At 45.8% G+C, this 18,627-nt stretch overlaps 1 protein-coding gene across 1 annotated transcript in view; it reads left to right on the top strand.

Moving 5' to 3' along the window:
• sae1 (SUMO1 activating enzyme subunit 1) overlaps window positions 1-18,627 on the top strand; it is a 118,869-nt gene that overhangs the window by 6,975 nt on the left and 93,267 nt on the right. Inside the window, exon 3 of the mRNA XM_072549536.1 lies at window positions 188-361. Within this exon, the coding sequence (XP_072405637.1) occupies window positions 188-361 (174 nt within the window). The remainder of the gene's footprint in view (window positions 1-187; window positions 362-18,627) is intronic.

Here is an 18,627-nt window from a genome sequence, read left to right as displayed (position 1 = left end):
AACAGTACTGTACTCATGGTATCCCAAACATTCAAACACAAAATCAGTATTTCCAGCATTTTCTGTTTTTATTTTGGCAAACATCGTTTCATAGGATTTGAACAAGTTTTAATGAATTTCTGCAATTTTAGCTGTGATCTTTTTTTAAATTTCTCTCTTTCTCTACTACTCCTGGATGCAATGTTAGGCAACACCAGAGGATTCGAGATCTCAGTTCCTCATTCCTACCAGCTCTTTGGGAAAAAATCGAGCAGAGGCATCTCTGGAGCGTGCACAGAACCTGAACCCCATGGTGGAAGTGAAAGTCGATACTGAGAACATTTCAAACAAGTCACAGGAGTTCCTCGCCCAATTTGATGCAGTGAGTATTCCACACCCCTTTGTGTGTAGCAGCATTATTCTTCAGCCAACGCTCTTGCAGAATTTTTTAACTCTTCATTTTATTTAAGAATAGAATACAATCCCTACAGTGAGGAAGCAATCGTTCGATCCATTGAGTCCATACTGAATTTCTGAAGAACTTCCCAGCCAGACCCACACCCTTACCCTCTCCCCGTAACCCTGCATTTCCCATGTATGATCCACCTAGACCTGCACACTCCTGGACACAATGGGCAATTTAGCATGGCCAGTGCACCCTAACCTGAATATATTTCGACTGTGGGAGGAAACTGGAGCACCTGGAAGAAACCCACGCAGATACTGGGAGAATGTGCAAACTCCAAGCACCCGAGGGTAGAATCAAACCTGGGTCCCTGGCACTATGAGGCAACAGTGCTAACCACTGAGCTACTGTGCCTATTTAGATCCGTGATGAGAATCTAGCAGGTATCCCACATTTGGTTGCCATTTTGGCATTGTATTTCTTAGCCGTCAAGACATATAATTTTCTCCCCCCACCTTATCTTTTATTGATCTTATTCTTTGCCACTCTTTCCCTGACCTCATTAAAATCTTGTTTGAACAGAGCTGCAAATCCCGCCCTTGTGTCTTACCACAAGCGACCATTTCTTAATTCACAAACCTCCTCATGACCGGTGCTGTCTAATTCATCTACAGAAGCGTTGCACCTACATCTGACCCAACCCTCACAACAAACTGTGTTCCCCCCTGAGGATCATTGTATAAAAATTGAGACTTGGCAGAGAGGGTGTTGGACTAAATAGTTTACCCTTTCAAAGCACCGGTACAGGCGCTATAGGGCAAATGGTTTCTTTTTGGGCTGTACTGGGGAAATCTGAGACCCATTGTAAAGCTTTACTACTGGTGTGTTAAACCAGCGTATTTGAGGATGATAGGCTTTGGATTCAAAAATATTCAAACTTATCAGTCAGCTCAGTAATCAGTTTGTGTAAAACAAAATAATTATTTGGATTGAATGTGAGAAGAACAATATGAACCTGTTTCTCTTTAGTTGCCCTTTGTTTTTTTTTTCATAAAGCAAGCAATGTTGCTTAAGTGCTGTGAATGCAAAATATTAAATGTTTGATCCCAGTGGTTGGAGCTTATGGGCAGCCTGAGGGTCCCAGTGGTATCACGCACCCAGAGTGCTTGAGGTACTTGTCGTACTGTCAGATGGTTTAGTAACTGAGAGCAAAATGACACTGTAGTGCTGTCCCACCAAGAATCTATGAATTCAACATCTTTCTAACCACCTGCTTCATGCGTTTGCTGGCCATGCCAGTCATTCAGCCCCTCAAACCAACTCTATTCTGTCCTTCATTGAGATCATGAGTTGAATAGTCTACAAAATCAAGAGTTAAAAGTTGTTTGGATCAAAATTTGCAAGATGAGAATTTACAAGGTAGATGTCGATAAATTAGTAGGACTTGGAGCTGTTGCCCAAAAAATTAGGAAATTAATATACTCAAGATGTGTCCAATTCTGGTTGCCCAGTTATAGGAAGGATATTATCTAGCAGGAGAGGGTTCAGAAGAGATTTGCCAGGATGTTGCCTGGTATGGAAAGTTCGAATTATAAGGAAAGGCTGGGACTTGTTGTCACTGGAGCGTAGAAGGTTGAGAGGTGACCTCATAGAAGTTTATAAAATAATGAGGGATTATAGATAGAGTTAATGGTGGTTGTCTTTTCTCTAGGATGAGGGATTTCAAGACTAGGGGGCACACTTTTTAAGGTGAGAGGAAAGAAATTTTAAAAAGACATTGGGGGAATCTTTTTACACAGAGGAGTGACCTTCCTGAGGAAGTGGTGGATGTGGACATAATTTCAACATTTAAAAATTATTTCTATAAGTACACGAACAGGAAAAGTTTGGAGGGATATGGACCAGGGGCAGGCAGGTGGGAGTAATTTAGTTTGGGATTGAGGTTAGCATGGACTGGTTGGACCAAAGAGTCTGTTTCCATACTGTGTGGCTGTGAGAGAGGGATACATTTTTTTTAGATTTTAAAGACCATTGAGAGGTATGGGCTAAAGTGACAATATGGCATAAAGATAGACAGAGGCTGTGATCATATTGAATGATGGAGCATGTTTGAAGGGCATACTCTTGTAGCTGGTTCCAGTGGCAGTCTTATGTGCATGATCATGTATAAATTTGTTTTATTTTTACTTTCTCTTGTATGAAGTGATTCTTGATGAATGTTAAATGTTGCCCTGGCCATTTTTGTGAAACTTTCATGCAGAATTCACCTTAGTTCTGATGAAAATGAGTTTACCATTTGTTAACTTGTGTTTTGCGGTATTTTGTGATTTGCACAAGTATTTGTATACCTCCAATATGCACATCCTAATTGGGAAGAAGGGTAGTAGAATGCATCGTAACAGTGTCTGTTTGGTGTCAGCATTGAAAAAGTGGGGTTATGGATTCTGCTGCAGTCAAACTGTTGGTGAAGGGTTTGGGACTTACACTAGATGGTGCAATTGCACCTTAGCTCAGTGGCATTTGGTGCCACAAAACATGTACTGTAAGACATGGGACTTATAATAACACTAGTCATAGAGATGTACAGCACAGACACAGACCCTTCGGTCCAACCCGTCCATGCTGACCAGATATCCCAACCCAATCTGGTCCCACCTGCCAGCACCCAGCCCATATCCTTCCAAACCATTCCCATACATATACCCATCCAGATGCCTTTAAAATGTTGCAATTATACCAGCCTCCACCATTTCCTCTGGCAGCTCATTCCATAAACTTACCACCCTCTGTTGTGGTTCTGTTCGCTGAGCTGGGAATTTGTGTTGCAAATGTTTCGTCCCCTGTCTAGGTGATATCCTCAGTGCTTGGGAGCCTCCTGTGAAGCGCTTCTGTAATGTTTCCTCCGGCATTTATAGTGGCCTGTCTCTGCCGCTTCCGGTTGTCAGTTCCAGCTGTCCACTGCAGTGGCCAGTATATTGGGTCCAGGTTGATGTGTTTGTTGATAGAATCTGTGGATGAGTGCCATCAACAAACACATCAACCTGGACCCAATATACTGGCCACTGCAGTGGACAGCTGGAACTGACAACCGGAAGCGGCAGAGACAGGCCACTATAAATGCCGGAGGAAACATTACAGAAGCGCTTCACAGGAGGCTCCCAAGCACTGAGGATGTCACCTAGACAGGGGACATCAAGTCTGCAACACAAATTCCCAGCTCGGCGAACAGAACCACAACAACGAGCACCCGAGCTACAAATCTTCTCCCAAACTTTGTACCACCCTCTGTGTGAAAAAATTGCCCCTTAGGTCTCTTTTATTTCTTTTCCCCTTTCACCTTAAACCTAAGTGAATTGGCCATGCTAAATTGCCCATTGTGTTAGGTGAAGGGGTAAATGTTGGGGAATGGGTATGGGTGGGTTGCGCTTCAGAGGGTCGGTGTGAACTTGTTGGGCCAAAGGGCCTGTTTACGCACTGAAAGTAATCTATGCCCTCTAGTTCTGGACTCCCCCACCCCAGGGAAGAGACTTTATCTATTTATCCTATCCATGCCCCTCATGATTTTATAAACCTCTATAAGGTCACCCCTCAGCCTCCACTCCAGGGAAAACAGCCCCAGCCTGTTCAGCTTCTCCCTGTAGCTCAAACCCTCCAACCCTGGCAACATCCTTTGTAAATCTTTTCTGAATCTTTTCAAGTTTCACAACATGCTTCTGAAAGGAAGGAGACCAGAATTGCACACAATATTCCAACAGTGGCCTAACCAATCCCCTGTACAGCTGCAACATGACCTTCCGACTCCTGTATCCACTACTCTGACCAATAGAGGAAAGCATACCAAGCGCCACCTTCACTATCCTATCTACCTGGAACTGTACTTTCAAGGAGCTATGAGCCTACACTCAAAGGTCTCGTTCTTTGGTAGCACTCTTTCATTGGAAGCACAGATTGGAATGTAACATCTATTTCTATCTGTTTTATTGCAGAGATTAAAACTAAATAAATTTTAATGTCATTCTCAAATCCTGTTTGAAACTGTGGACAAGTTTGTTAAAATCTGAACAACATGCATGTATTGGTCATTGGGAAACAACATATTTATGATCTGATGTATCCAATAGAAAGACAAACCTAGCTCATTGCGTGGTCTTTTCATTAAATCGAAAACTTGCATTTTTGTGTCTAACCTTCAGTAACTGGATTACCTATTCTAAATGAAAGTCCTCCCTGCTAAACACGTATGGACCTCTTTTGAAGTTGCGGTAACTTGAGGGAATCTGCGTTTGCTGCGTTCTTCTTTTGACTTGCTCTGTAATGCATCCTTGTTAAACGTTCCATTTGGATGTTATGATTCAAATGCTGGTGTTGTTTCTGTCCTGCAGCTCCCACAGCACACACCTGACTGTACCCTTGAAACTTCCAGCAGGGATGTTTAAGAGCAGGCAAACTCTCTGCTGGTGCAAATTTGTGCTTGGGTCAGAGATTTTTTTTTTAGAAGTGGATTTTCTAGAAATATCATGACTTTGGTTGTGAAATTAACGTAGAAGATAGGGGTAGGCCATTCGACCCCTCAAGCCTGCTCTGCTATTCAATATGAGCATGGCTGATCATCGAGCTCAATACCCTAATCCCGTGCACCCTCCCCCAGTTGCCTTGATCCCTTTAGGCAGAAGAGCTATATCTATCACCTCCTTGAAAATACACAATGTTTTGGCCTCACCCACTTTCTTTGGTAGTGAATTCCACAGATTTGCCACTCTCTGGGTGAAGTTGTCCTCAACTCAGTTCTAAAAGGTTCACCCGTTTATTCTTTTCTGGACTCCATGCCCATCAGACGCATCCTTCTTACATCTAACCTGTCTGGATTTAGTAGTATTTTATAGGTTTCTCAAATCTCTTCCCGCCGCCACCACCAGCACTACATCAGTCCTACCATCCCTGCAATTAATTTAATTAACCTTTGCTGCGCTCCCTCAATAGCAAGAGTGGAGATCAAAACTGCGCGCAATACTCCAGGTCTGATGTCATCAAAGCTCTGTATGATTGCACCAAGACATCCTTGTTCCTGTACTTGCGTCCTCTCACAACAAAGGCCATCATACAGTTTGCCTCCTTTACTGCCTGCTGCACCTGCACGCTTACTGTCAGTGATTTGCTGCACAACTACACCCAGGTCTCGTTGAACATTCCTCTTTCTCAAATTATTGCCTTTCAAATAATAATCTGCCTTGCCGTTTTGTGCCAAAGAGTGTAACCTCATATCTATCTGCATTATATTACACCTGTCATGCACCTACCCATTCCCTCAGCCTGTCCAAATCACACTGCAATATCTCTGGATCCTCCTCACCGCTCACCCTTCCACCTAGCTTTGTGTCTTCTGCAGATTTTGAGATATTACATTTAGTTCCCCTTCTAAATCGTTAACATAGCTATTGTGAGTAGCTGGGGTTCTAATACTGATCCTTGTAGTAGCCCACTAGTCACTGTCTAACTTTGTTTCCTGTCTCCGAACAATTTTCTACAACTTCTTGAATTTTCTACAATTCAATTTTACACATTAATCTCTTATCTGGGATTTTGTTGAGAACCTTCTGAAATTCCAGATTAACCATGCCCCCTGATTCTCCCTGATCAAGCCTTCAAAGAATTCCAGTAGATTTGTTAAGCATGATTCCCCTTTTGTTAATCCAGACTGACTGTGTGTGATTTTACTCAATTTAATAGCATAACTCTTAGAAAACACCGGGGAGGAATGTGAGCACTGCAGATGCTGGAGATCAGAGTTGAAGAGTGTGGTGCTGGAAAAGCACAGAAGGCCAGGCAGCATCCCAGGTGCAGGAGAATCAATGTTTTGAGCATAAGCTCTTCATGAAGAACTTATGATCGAAACGTCGATTCCCCTGCTTCTCAGATGCTGCCAGACCGGCTGTGCTTTTCTAGCACCATACTCTTCAACTATTAAATTATCAGCCTTCCAACTCATCAACTTCTCCAACAGCATTTCTGTACTGGTACAGACTTGGTTCAGTTGCTCCCTTTCACGAAACCCTGTGTTCCCCATCATTTCTGGTGTTATTCATGTCCTCCTTTGAAGACAAATTTAAGAGTTAGTGTTTTAGTTGCTAGAATTTGAAAGATTGAGGTGGATGGTGAGGAGACCAGCTAATAACGCTTTTAATATATTGACTCATCCAAACTTGTAAATTGAGGATCCTTTCTGAACAGCTGGTATTAGAAAAGTGATTCAGAACATCATCCTGGATGTAAATACAGACTTAATTACTGCATGACCTTTGTAGCATTCAACTGAATTCGTTTTGTTTACGTCAGAATCAAAAATTAGTCATAGCTTGCTCTGGCATTTTTCAATCCTAATTGTATTTGTACCTCCAGCACTCTGTGCTGTATCTGTGGAAACACGATGAACAGTATAGCAAAGATATTTACTCTGATATCTTGGTTTGAGGCACTTCTGGTTCATTGCTGGAAATGGATGTTGCTGTGAACCATTGACAGCATTAGCCACTTCATTATCAGAGATACTGCAGTTGGACACAGATGGTCGTTCTCTACTGTGAACCAATAATGTCTGACAACCAACAAGAAGTTCATTGCTTCACCATTACATCTTTAACTCAGACCACTCCAGTGTAAATCTCAAAGACTTGTCTCCTGTCTGCTCAGCAGAAGGCTCTCAAATACTTAGGCTGTGGGCTGTTTCAATGCTGCAGGGTCTAAAATATTGGCAATCTTACTTTGTGTGTTCTTCGAGATCTCTGGCCAGTGTGTTAAGTGTGCAGAAAGAGGAACAAGCAGTTTTGTCCCAGGATAGTGCGGTGTCAATTTAAGACTGACATAATGAGGTATTTCTTCTGAGGGTTGAGGCTTTGGAACTCCTTGCCACAGTTGAGTCCTCTGTATATAGGAGACTCTGATTCTTGATCAGTAGGGGAATCATAGGTGACAGGGAAAATGCAAGAACATGGCCATTAGGAATGCCTGGTCAGCCATGAGCCTATTGAATAGCATAGCAGCCTCAAGGGGCGGAACGGCCCACTCCTGTTCCTATTTCTTGTATCCTAAGTGACTGGAGACTGACAAAATTTTAAATTTGAAGTTTTTTTAAAATTGAAATTTTTTTTGAATGAGGAAGGATGGGGTAAGACAGGGATGCAGGGGGACCCAGGGAACTGTGGTGAGAGGAAAAAGAAGGAATGTGTGAAGAGAAGTGGGGGAAGACCAGTGGATGAGAACTGGGGATGACAAATGGTAATGACAGAGACTGGAGGAAAGAAAGGGGAGGGATGGAACAGAAGAAAGAGAGAAAGGAGATGATTGTGCACAGAGTTATGTCACTGGGTTGGTAATCTCGCGGCCCAGGTGATGGGTTTACAATCCCACTAGGGTTGCTGGTGTACTTCAAACTCCATTAACAAATCTGAAATTGAAAGCTAGTCTTGGTAATGGTGACCACAACCACTATCATTAGTTGTTGTTAAAACCCATCACTAATGCGTTTCTAGGGAATGAAATCTGTCATCCTTACTTGGTGTGGCCCAGCCTACATCTAACTTTAGAGCAACAGCAATTTGGTTGACTCTTAATTATGCTTCTTAATCACCAAGAAAGGCACTCGGTTCAAGTGCAGTTAAGGATTGAACTTGCCAGTGGTACCCAAGTCTCCAGAAAGAATTAAAAATAAAAGGCATGGGGTGAATCAAGGAGTGAGGGATAAATGTATTTTCATAGAATCCTTACGGTGTGGAAGTAGGCCATTGGCCCATTGAGTCCACCAGAAGAAATGGTGGAGGCTGGTATAATTACAACATTTTAAAAGGCATCTGGATGGGTATATGAACAGGAAGGTGTCAGAGGAATATGGGCCAAGTGCTGGCAAGTGGGACTAAAATCAATTTAGGGCACCTGGTCAGCATGGATGAGTTGGACCGAAGGACCTGTTTTGTGCCATATGACTCTCTGAAGAGCGTCCTACCCAGACCCTCTCTCATCTCTGTAATCTTGTATTTCACATGGCTAATCCATCTTGCTTGCACATCCCTGGACACTATGTGGTCAATTTTGCATGGCAATGCCATCTAACCTGCAGATCTTTGGACTGTGGAAGAAACTGGAGTGGCCACACAGGGACAGGGGGAATAATGTGACACAGAGTCACCTAAGGGTTGTATTGAACCTGGGGCCCTGATGCTGTGAGGCAGCAGTGCTAACCACTGAACTAGGCAAAAACAAGGACTGCAGATGCTGGAAACCAGAGTCTAGATTAGTGGTGCTGGAAAAGTATAGCAGGTCAGCTGAGCTGCAATGCTGGCCCATTTTGGTGAAGGTTATAACATATTTGAGAACTTTTATTGTAAAGTAATGATGAATTTGTTTTGTGGAAGTGACCTTTTTTGAAAAGGTGTCATTTTGAATAGTGAATTTCTAATAGCACTTCCAAGAAAGCATATAATTTAAACTAAACAAGTTGATAATTGCCCAGCTGAGATGAAGAATTTACTACTTTCAGAAGGAGAGTCTAGAGGCCACATGCAGGTTCAGCTCAGGCAAAGGATCCAAACCAGCCACAGGGCAGTTAGGTTTTGGCAATCCCTTGGCCATTAGAGATGGAAAGAAGTGTTATGTTGTTATAGCAGTCCAAGTAGTGGCTGTTGGGAAAAGTACAGTGATTATGTAGAGTTCAGTGAGTCAACCTGTGTCTGTTTGCAACTGGAAGAGACTGAGGGAATCCTATATAGTGGATGTACAGAAGGTTGCTAGCAACACTTGCAACCTCGTCATTTGGGTAAGAAATGTTAGAATAAATGTAGGAACAGTGCTTCACTGCGGTTTGCTCACTATAAAGGGTATTGCTGGGGAAAAGGCAATCTTTTTTACTGGATAGGTGAGATCTTCTAAATTGTCTTATTTATATTTTTAAAGCTTTTTTTTCCCTCCGTTCTCCTTTTGTCTAATTAAATTTATCCTTTTGTTAAAAGTACTTCGGCAGCCTAGTGAGTGTGTTCAGTGAGTAACCCGCATGGGTCACAGCTATGCTGTGCCTTTTCATGGGGCATGTAGAATAATCCTTGTTCCAGTCCTACACTGGCCCCCTCCCACAATCTCTTCTCTTAAGTACATCTGCAACTGTTTCGATACTGCTTCATGTTTCTGTCTGGACCTTGAGAAATCTCCCCCTCCCCCTCCCCCTCCCTCCCTTTTGGGGAATAAACTTGTTCAAGAAAGGATCAAGGCAAAAGATGGAAAATTATAGGCCAATTAGCCTAACCTCAGTTGTTGGTAAAATTCTAGAATCCATCGTTAACGATGAGATTTCTAAATTCTTGGAAGTGCACGGTCAGATTAGAACATGTCAGTATGGATCCAGTAAGGGGAGATCATGCCTGACAAACCTTAGAATTCTTTGAAGAGGTAACAAGTAAGTTAGACCAGGGAAACCCAGTGGATGTTATTTACCTAGACTTCCAAAAGGCATTTGGTAAGGTGCTCACGGGAGGCTACCAAGTAAGGTGAGGGCCCGTGGTGTTCGAGGTGAGCTACTGGCATGGATTGAGGATTGGCTGTCTGACAGAAGGCAGAGTGTTGGGATAAAAGGTTCTTTTTTGGAATGGCAGCCGGTGACAAGCGGTGTCCCGCAGGGTTCGGTGTTGGGGCCACAGCTGTTCACTTTATATATTAATGATCTGAATGAGGGGACTAGGGGCATTCTGGCGAAGTTAGCCGATGATAGAAAAGGTTGCTGAAAGCAACACTTGCAACCTCGTCATTTGAGTAAGAAATGTTAGAATAAATGTAGGAACAGTGCTTCACTGCGGTTTGCTCATTATAAAGGGTATTGCTGGGAAAAAGGCAATCTTTTTTACTGGATAGACGAGATCTTCTAAATTGTCTTATTTATATTTTTTAAGCTTTTTTTCCCTCCGTTCTCCTTTTGTCTAATTAAATTTATCCTTTTGTTAAAAGTACTTTGGCAGCCTCATGAGTGGCGGACAGGCAGGTAGTTGGGAGGCTGCAGAAAGGTTTAGACAGTTTAGGAGAGTCGTCCAAGAAATGGCTGATGTGGACTTGTTGGGCCGAAGGGCCTGTTTCCTCACTGTAAGGAAACTAATATAATCTAAAAACAAATTCAATGTGGGGTCTTGCACTTTTGGAAAAAAAGAATACAGGGATGGACTATTTTCTAAATGGTGAGAAAATTCCTAAAACTGAAGTACAAAGGGATCTGGGAGTGCTAGTCCAGGATTCTCCTAAAGGTTGACTTGCAGGTTGAGTCCATGATTAAAAAAAAACGAATGTAATGTTGTCATTTATCTCAAGAAGATTGGATTATAAAAACAGCGATGTGCTACTTAGACTTTATAAAGCTCTGGTTCGGCCCCATTTAGAATATGGTGTCCAGTTTTGGGCCCCACACCTCAGGAAGGACATACTGGCACTGGAGCGTGTCCAGCAAAAATTCACATGGATGATCCCTGGAATGGTAGGCCTAACATATGAGGAATGGCTGAGGATCCTGGGATTGTATTCATTAGGGTTTAGAAGGTTGAGGGAAGATCTAATAGAAACTTACAAGATAATGCATGGTTTAGAAAGGGTGGATGCTGGGAATTTGTTTCTGTCAGGCAGGAATACTAGGACCAGAATTAGAGGCGGTCAATTTAAAATTGAAATGAGGAGACATTTTTTCAGCCTCTGGAATTCACTGCTTCGGAGCTCAGTGGAGGCCAGGACGTTAAAGGTCTTCAAGGCAGAGATTGATAAATTCTTAATCTCGCAAGGAATTAAGGGATACGGGGAGAGTGTGGGTAAGTGGCGTTGAAATGCCCATCAGCCATGATTGAATGGCAGAGTGGACTCAATGGGCCGAATATTCTTCCATTCACTCCTGTATCTTATGGTCTAGATTGTCTGCTGCCATCTACTACAAAGCCACTGACTCCTGTAGTTACCTTCATTACAGGGCAGAGTGGGAACTTGTCAAAAGGTTGTGCGCTATTTTGAGAACCTTCCATCTCTCTTTCTCTCTTCACCCCACCGCAGAAACAAAACAAGGCTGCAGCAATCTTGCTGTTTGTGTCCAGCCCAGCTGCTGTCTCCATTGCGGCATTGCGGGGGCAGGGGGTGTTGCCCAGGATGCATAGTGCAGCGGGGTGGGGGGGTGTTGTGAAGTGTGCTGCTGCCTAGTCTCCCGAACAGGGATCAGACATGGCAAGTGCCCACTCTGTCAATCCCATTGAAATGAAGCAGCAGCAGGGTAAGGCTACAGCAATGCTGCAGGTCTCTTGCACACAAGGGAGTGTCCTCTCAGAAACAAACCCGGAGACGGAAAGAGGAAGGAAGGCCAGTACAGCGAGGAAAAAGGAAACTTCAGAAAACTGAGTCCCAGAGGAGAGGCTTTGAATCAGTTAACCGAATAATCAATTATCTGAACAAAATACTGCCCGCTCATCTCGTTCGGATAATCGTGGTTCCTCTGTACACATGTGTGTCTGTGTATGTGTCACACCCACCCCCCCCCCCCCCCCCCCCCCCCCCCCCCGCATCCCTCCAGTGGGGCTGTCTGTTCCTTCACGTCAGGCAGTTAGACACGCCATTCCCGCATTCTGATCACTTAACCTGAACTATCAACCATCAATGTCCTTCTTTTACCTCCGGCCCCCCCACTGCCACCACCAAGTACCACACCCCCTCCCCACTATCCACTATTGCATAAATACTGTCCCCTCCACACTTCACATCAGCTCTCGTGAAGAGTCATCTCTACTCGAACTGTTAGCTTGCTCTCTGTCCACAGATGCTGTCTGAGCCCCTGTGACCCCTAGCATTTGTTATTTTCTGTATTCTCGGAGCTGGCTGGAAGAGGTGACAACCCAGGTTGAAGGACAATCTGGTGATATCGTAGACCTCCATGGACATAACTCCAAAACTTTCCTGTTACAGAAGAGTAATGAAAAACATTGTCAGGTTAAGCTGCTTCGTAAAAATAAATTATCATTTTATAAGTGAAACTAAAACTGCTCTGATTAAATATATAAGGTTACAATTCTGTAGATATCAAATCTCGCCAGCTGTTTTGGTAATGGATCTGGTATTAAACTGCTGGCCCCAATCTGTGCCCCTTGCTTGGCCAGCTGTCTGACCATTGTGGCCCTGGTGAAACTATTGCTATTTGTATTTGTTTTTAACTCTGCTGGTTTTGTGACCAGACTTAAAGGTCAATTTTCACTTCGCCTCACAAACCTGGTGAAAATGCACAATCTGTCTGCAATTTAAATTAGGAGCAAGTCTCTCCTGGTGAGTTTAATTGCTTTTCTGACTATATGAGCTAAATTTGAAACTAAAATATCTTTTGGGGGGGGGGGGGGTGGAGGAGAAGAGGGGAAGAGAGAGAGGAGGTGGCAGAGGTTAGGATTTGAAGTTATAACTGGCATGCTAAGCCAAAGTCAGTCTAATCTTTTATACCTCCTCATACTCTTAGATTTGCGTGTGTCGAACAGGGGATGTGACTGTTTACTGTTTCACTATTGTTTGGCATTTGGGCGGCCAGTGTGTTATAACGAACAATGTGTGACTAATTCCTTTGATCAAATTGAAACCTGACAAACCTGGAGTGTGCAACAATGGTACTTTAACAGACACAAGTCTGAGAGCCACAGGTGATTCAAAAGCTCTAGTTTAGGAATGGTTTCTGTAGCTCTTGGCCTGCATTGCTTTTGGTAACAGACTACAACATGACAGTCATGCAGTTATTCCACTCACATCAACCTTTTTGAGAGATGCAATTGTGTAATGTGATCTTCCCTTTGCATTGTGAGACTGTCTTCTCAGAGTCCTTTAGGTAAATGGTGCAAAATAGACTAAGTCTCTTCCTTGGGGTGGAGGAGTCCAGAACTAGAGGGCATTGGTTGAGAGTGAGAGGGGAAAGCTAAAGACCTGAGGGGCAATTTTTTCACACAGAGGGTGGTACGTGTATGGAACGAGCTGCCAGAGGATGTGGTGGAGGCTTGTACAATTGCAACATTTAAAATGCATCTGGATGGATATATGAATAGGAAGGGTTCAGAGGTTATGGGCCAGGTGCTGGCAGGTGGGACTAGATTGTTTTGGGATATCTGGTTGGCATTGATGAGTTAGACCGAAGGGTCTGTTTCTGTGCTGTACATCTGTGACCCTATGACTCTAAGCTGCATTTTAATGATATTTCAGTAATTAAGACAAGTAGAGGGGCATTATCTTTTGATTTTGATTAGTATTGCATTCAAGTAACATTGTTCTCCAGTCTGTCTTCTGTCAGTCTTCCTCAAGACACTAATTGATTTTTCAAGTCTGCTTTTAACCTGAAATGTATTTAACTGATTGTTGGAAATTGATCCACGTGCAGTTTACCCATCTTTAATTGAGTGGTATTGCAGTCTGTGATTCTGCGTTGGAAGTAAGGGAGTAGGTATGTTAGTCTGCATACCTTAACTTATCTTGTGGTTATCTATCCAGCCTAAAGGAGCACTTGCAGTGTTGAATTTGGGGAGATGGGAGATGGGTTCCCCTGCCAAAGAAATATAATTCCAATATTATTCGGAACCAATATGCTGTATACCAATAGGCGAATGTTGAGTACCTTTTGTACATTGTAAAGAACAATGAGAGCTATCTGCTGTCTAGGCCAACCTTTTGAAAAGGATCAGTGTGCAATTTCCTTTTTTTTATTATTTAGATAAAATTAACTGTCCTGAGAAAAAGGTGGAATGATGTTGCACCAGCTGAACAACCAGGTTGGTTGTGGAATGGGGGGAGGTAATGAGGTTTCTGATTAGGTTTGGAAACCAGGATTAAGGAGAAGGCTGGCATGACCAACTAACTGTGGACATCTACAGCAAGCCTACTGACTCCCACAGCTACCTGGACTACACCTCCTCCCACCCTACCTCCTGTAAAAACACCATCCCTTATTCCCAATTCCTCTGCCTCTGCTGCATCTGTTCCCAGGATTACCAATTCCGCTTTAGAAAATCCGTGGTGTCCTTCTTCCAAGATTGCAATTTCCCTTCCCACGTGGTTGAAGGTGCCCTCCAGCGCATTTCCTCCACTTCCTGCACCACCGCCCTTGAACCCCACCCCTCCCACCCTCCCAACGCAACAAGGACAAAACTCTTTCCACCCCCCCCCCCCCCCCAACCCCACCCCCACCCCCAGTGCTTAGCTTCCACCTCACCAACTTCCGCGTAACTCTCATCCTCCGCCACCTCCAAATGGACCCCACCACCAGGGCCATATTTCCCCCCACACCCCTATCAGCGTTCCGGAGAGACCATTCCCTCCATGACTCTTGTGAGGTTCAGTCCCCCTACCAACCCACACGGCGTTCCTGGCACCTTCCCCTGCCATCACAGGAAGTGCAAAATCTGTGTCCACACCACTCCCCTCACCTCTTTCTGAGGCCCCAAAGGATCGTTAAACATCTGGCAGAAATTTACCTGTACCTCCTCAAATGTCATTTGCTGTATCTATTGTACCTGATGTGATGTCCTCTACGTTGGGGAGACAGGCTGCCTACTTACGGATTGTTTCAGAGAACATTTCTGAGACACCCGCACCAAACAACCCCACCGCCCCATGGCTGAACACTTCAACTCCCCCCTCACTCTGTCAAGGACATGCAGGTCCTGGGCCTCCTGCACTGCCAAACCCTTACCACCCGAAGCCTGGGGGAAGAATGCCTCATATTCCACCTTGGTATCCTGCAACCACACAGGATCAATAAGGATTTCACTAGTTTTCTCATTCCCATCCCCCCATATTATCCCGGTCCCAAACCAAACTCGACACCACCCTCCTTATCTATCAGCTTTCCCATCTATCTGCTCCACCCCCCCCTTCTCTGACCTATCACCTGCTCCCTCCCCTTCATCTCCCTATCGCATTCTCAACTACCTCCCCACCCCCATCCCATTAACTCTCAACCCCCACCCCCCGGCCCACAAGCCTAATTCCTGATGAAGGGTTTATGCCTGAAACATGGATTCTCCTGCTCCTTGGATACTGCCTGACCTGCTGCCTGACCTGTTGTCCATGCTGCTTCTGCCAATAAACAGATTTTCTTTTTGTTGCCTTCTAGTGTAGCATCCACTTTGTCCAAGATAACAAAATAGTAGTGGGGGTAAAAAAAGGATCAGTTAAGGTGAATTTGGTGAGGAACCAAAATTCAGAGAGTCACACAGCACAGAAACAGGCCCTTTTGGTTTAACCAGTCCATGCTGACCACATTCCCAAACTAAACCAGTCCTACTTGCCTGTGCTTGGCCCAAATCCCTCCCATCCTCTCCTATCCAAATGTATTTTAAATGTTGTAACTGTACCTGAATCCGTCACTTCCTCTGGCAGTTCATTCCACACATGAACCACTATGCATTTTTAAAAAAAAGGTTGTCCCTCATGTCCATTTTAAATCTTTCTCCTCTCGTCTTAAAAATACGCCACTTAGTTTTGAACTCCCCACTCTGGGGAAAAGACCCTTGTTATTAACCCTAACTATACCCCTCATGGTTTTATAAACCTCTATAAGGTCACCCCTTAACCTCCCACGCTCCAGTGACAAAAGTTCCAGCCTTTCCAATCTAATTTTTATATCTCAAACTCTCCATTCGTGGCAAATCTTTTCTGAACCCTCTCCAATTTAATATTCTTCCTATAACATCGTGACCAGAACTGCACACAGTCTTCCATAAGAGGCCTCATCAATGTCTTGGACAATCTCACTGAAGTCGATGTAAAAAGCATAAAATATTGATGAGTTCCAACTCCTTTTTGTAGAACTTTTAACCTACGCAACATTTACCTCCGGAGCAGACACCACGACTAAATGCATTAGCCAACCAAAGGAAAGCACTAACCTGTGTTCCCAACAAGTGAGCAAACTTGTTCTATGTTTGTTTCCCAATTTTAATTGCTACAGAACTATTGTTCATACCTTCAGTTGTACCTAACTGTATCCGTTGTTCCTGATGTGGTCTCCTCTACGTTGCAAGTAGGCATCCTGTCTCCCCAGAGCGTTTCAGAGAGCATCTCTGGGACACCCTGGCACCAATCAATCCCACTGCCCCGTAGCCAAACGCTTCAACTCCCCCTCCCACTCTGCTGAGGACGTGCAGGTCCTGGGCCCCCTCCATCACCACTCACTTACCACCCGACACCTGAAGGAAGAACCCCTCATCTTCCGCATCGGGACCCTCCAACCCCAGGGCATCATTGTGGACTTCATCAGTTTCCTCATTTCCGCTCCCCCCACCTTACCCTACTTCCCACCTTACAGCTCAGCACTACCCTCATGACCTGTCCTACCTGCCAATCTTCCTTCCCACCTACCTCCTCCATTCTCCCCTCTGACCTATCACCTTTACCCCCGCCTCCATCCACCTATTGCACTCTCAGCTACCTTCCCCCTACCCCCCTCCCATTTATCTCTCCACCCCTGAGGCTCCCAGCCTCATTCCTGATGAAGAGCCTTTGCCCGAAACATCGATTCTCCTGCTCCTCGGATGCTGCCTGACCTGCTGTACTTTCCAGCATCTCACTCTTGACTCTAACCTCCGGCATTTGCGGTACTCCCTTTCACCCGTACATTCAGTCACCTGAGCCTCAAACTCTGACATTCCTCTACCTCTTACTCTTCCTGTAAAACATTTCCAGAAACCTAACTTTTTGACCAAGCCCTTAATCATCCACACTGATATCTGCTTGCATGGATCAGTGTTATACTTTATAATGCTTCTAGTTTGGGAAGCTCCATTATGTCAAACGTGCTATTCAAATATAAGTTGCGTGCTCTGTCTGTCTCTCGGTTCCCCCCCACCCCTCCCTCTCTCTCTCTCTCTCTCTCTCTCTCTCTCTCTCTCTCTCTCTCTCTCTCTCTCTCTCTCTCTCTCTCTCTCTCTCTCTCTCTCTCTCTCTCTGCGTCCCCACCCCCTCTCTCCCTCTCTGTCTGTGCCTCTCTCTCTCCCTCGCGCTCTGTCTGTGCCTCTCTCTCTCCCTCGCGCTCTGTCCTGTGCCTCTCTCTCTCCCTCGCGCTCTGTCTGTGCCTCTCTCTCTCCCTCGCGCTCTGTCTGTGCCTCTCTCTCTCCCTCGCGCTCTGTCTGTGCCTCTCTCTCTCCCTCGCGCTCTGTCTGTGCCTCTCTCTCTCCCTCGCGCTCTGTCTGTGCCTCTCTCTCTCCCTCGCGCTCTGTCTGTGCCTCTCTCTCTCCCTCGCGCTCTGTCTGTGCCTCTCTCTCTCCCTCGCGCTCTGTCTGTGCCTCTCTCTCTCCCTCGCGCTCTGTCTGTGCCTCTCTCTCTCCCTCGCGCTCTGTCTGTGCCCTCTCTCTCTCCTCGCGCTCTGTCTGTGCCCCCCTCTCTCTCCCTCGCGCTCTGTCTGTCCCCCCTCCTCTCTCCCTCGCGCTCTGTCTGTGCCTCTCTCTCTCCTCGCGCTCTGTCTGTGCCTCTCTCTCTCCCTCGCGCTCTGTCTGTGCCTCTCTCTCTCCCTCGCGCTCTGTCTGTGCCTCTCTCTCTCCCTCGCGCTCTGTCTGTGCCTCTCTCCCTCGGCTCTGTCTGTCCTCTCTCTCCCTCGCGCTCTGTCTGTGCCTCTCTCTCTCCTCGCGCTCTGTCTGTGCCTCTCTCTCTCCCTCGCGCTCTGTCTGGTGCCCCCCTCTCTCTCCCTCGCGCTCTGTCTGTCCCCCCCCTCTCTCTCCCTCGCGCTCTGTCTGTCCCCCCCCTCTCTCTCCCTCGCGGCTCTGTCTGTCCCCCCCTCTCTCTCCCTCGCGCTCTGTCTGTCCCCCCCTCTCTCTCCCTCGCGCTCTGTCTGTCCCCCCCCTCTCTCTCCCTCGCGCTCTGTCTGTCCCCCCCTCTCTCTCCTCGCGCTCTGTCTGTCCCCCCCCTCTCTCTCCCTCGCTCTGTCTGTCCCCCCCCTCTCTCTCCCTCGCGCTCTGTCTGTCCCCCCCCTCTCTCTCCCTCGCGCTCTGTCTGTCCCCCCCCTCTCTCTCTCCTCGCGCTCTGTCTGTCCCCCCCCTCTCTCTCCCTCGCGCACTGTCTGTCCCCCCCCTCTCTCTCCCTCGCGTCCCCTCTGTCTGTCTGTCCCCCCCCCTCTCTCTCCCTCGCGCTCTGTCTGTCCCCCCCTCTCTCTCTCACCTCAGCGCTCTGTCTGTCCCCCACGCTCTCTCTCCCTCGCGCTCTGTCTGTCCCCCCCCTCTCTCTCCCTC

This window comes from Chiloscyllium punctatum, chromosome 29 (genome assembly GCF_047496795.1).
Source record: "Chiloscyllium punctatum isolate Juve2018m chromosome 29, sChiPun1.3, whole genome shotgun sequence".
NCBI lineage: Eukaryota > Metazoa > Chordata > Chondrichthyes > Orectolobiformes > Hemiscylliidae > Chiloscyllium > Chiloscyllium punctatum.
The sequence above is the reverse complement of the archived record's forward strand: the minus strand, read 5'-3'. Positions and strand labels throughout refer to the sequence as shown.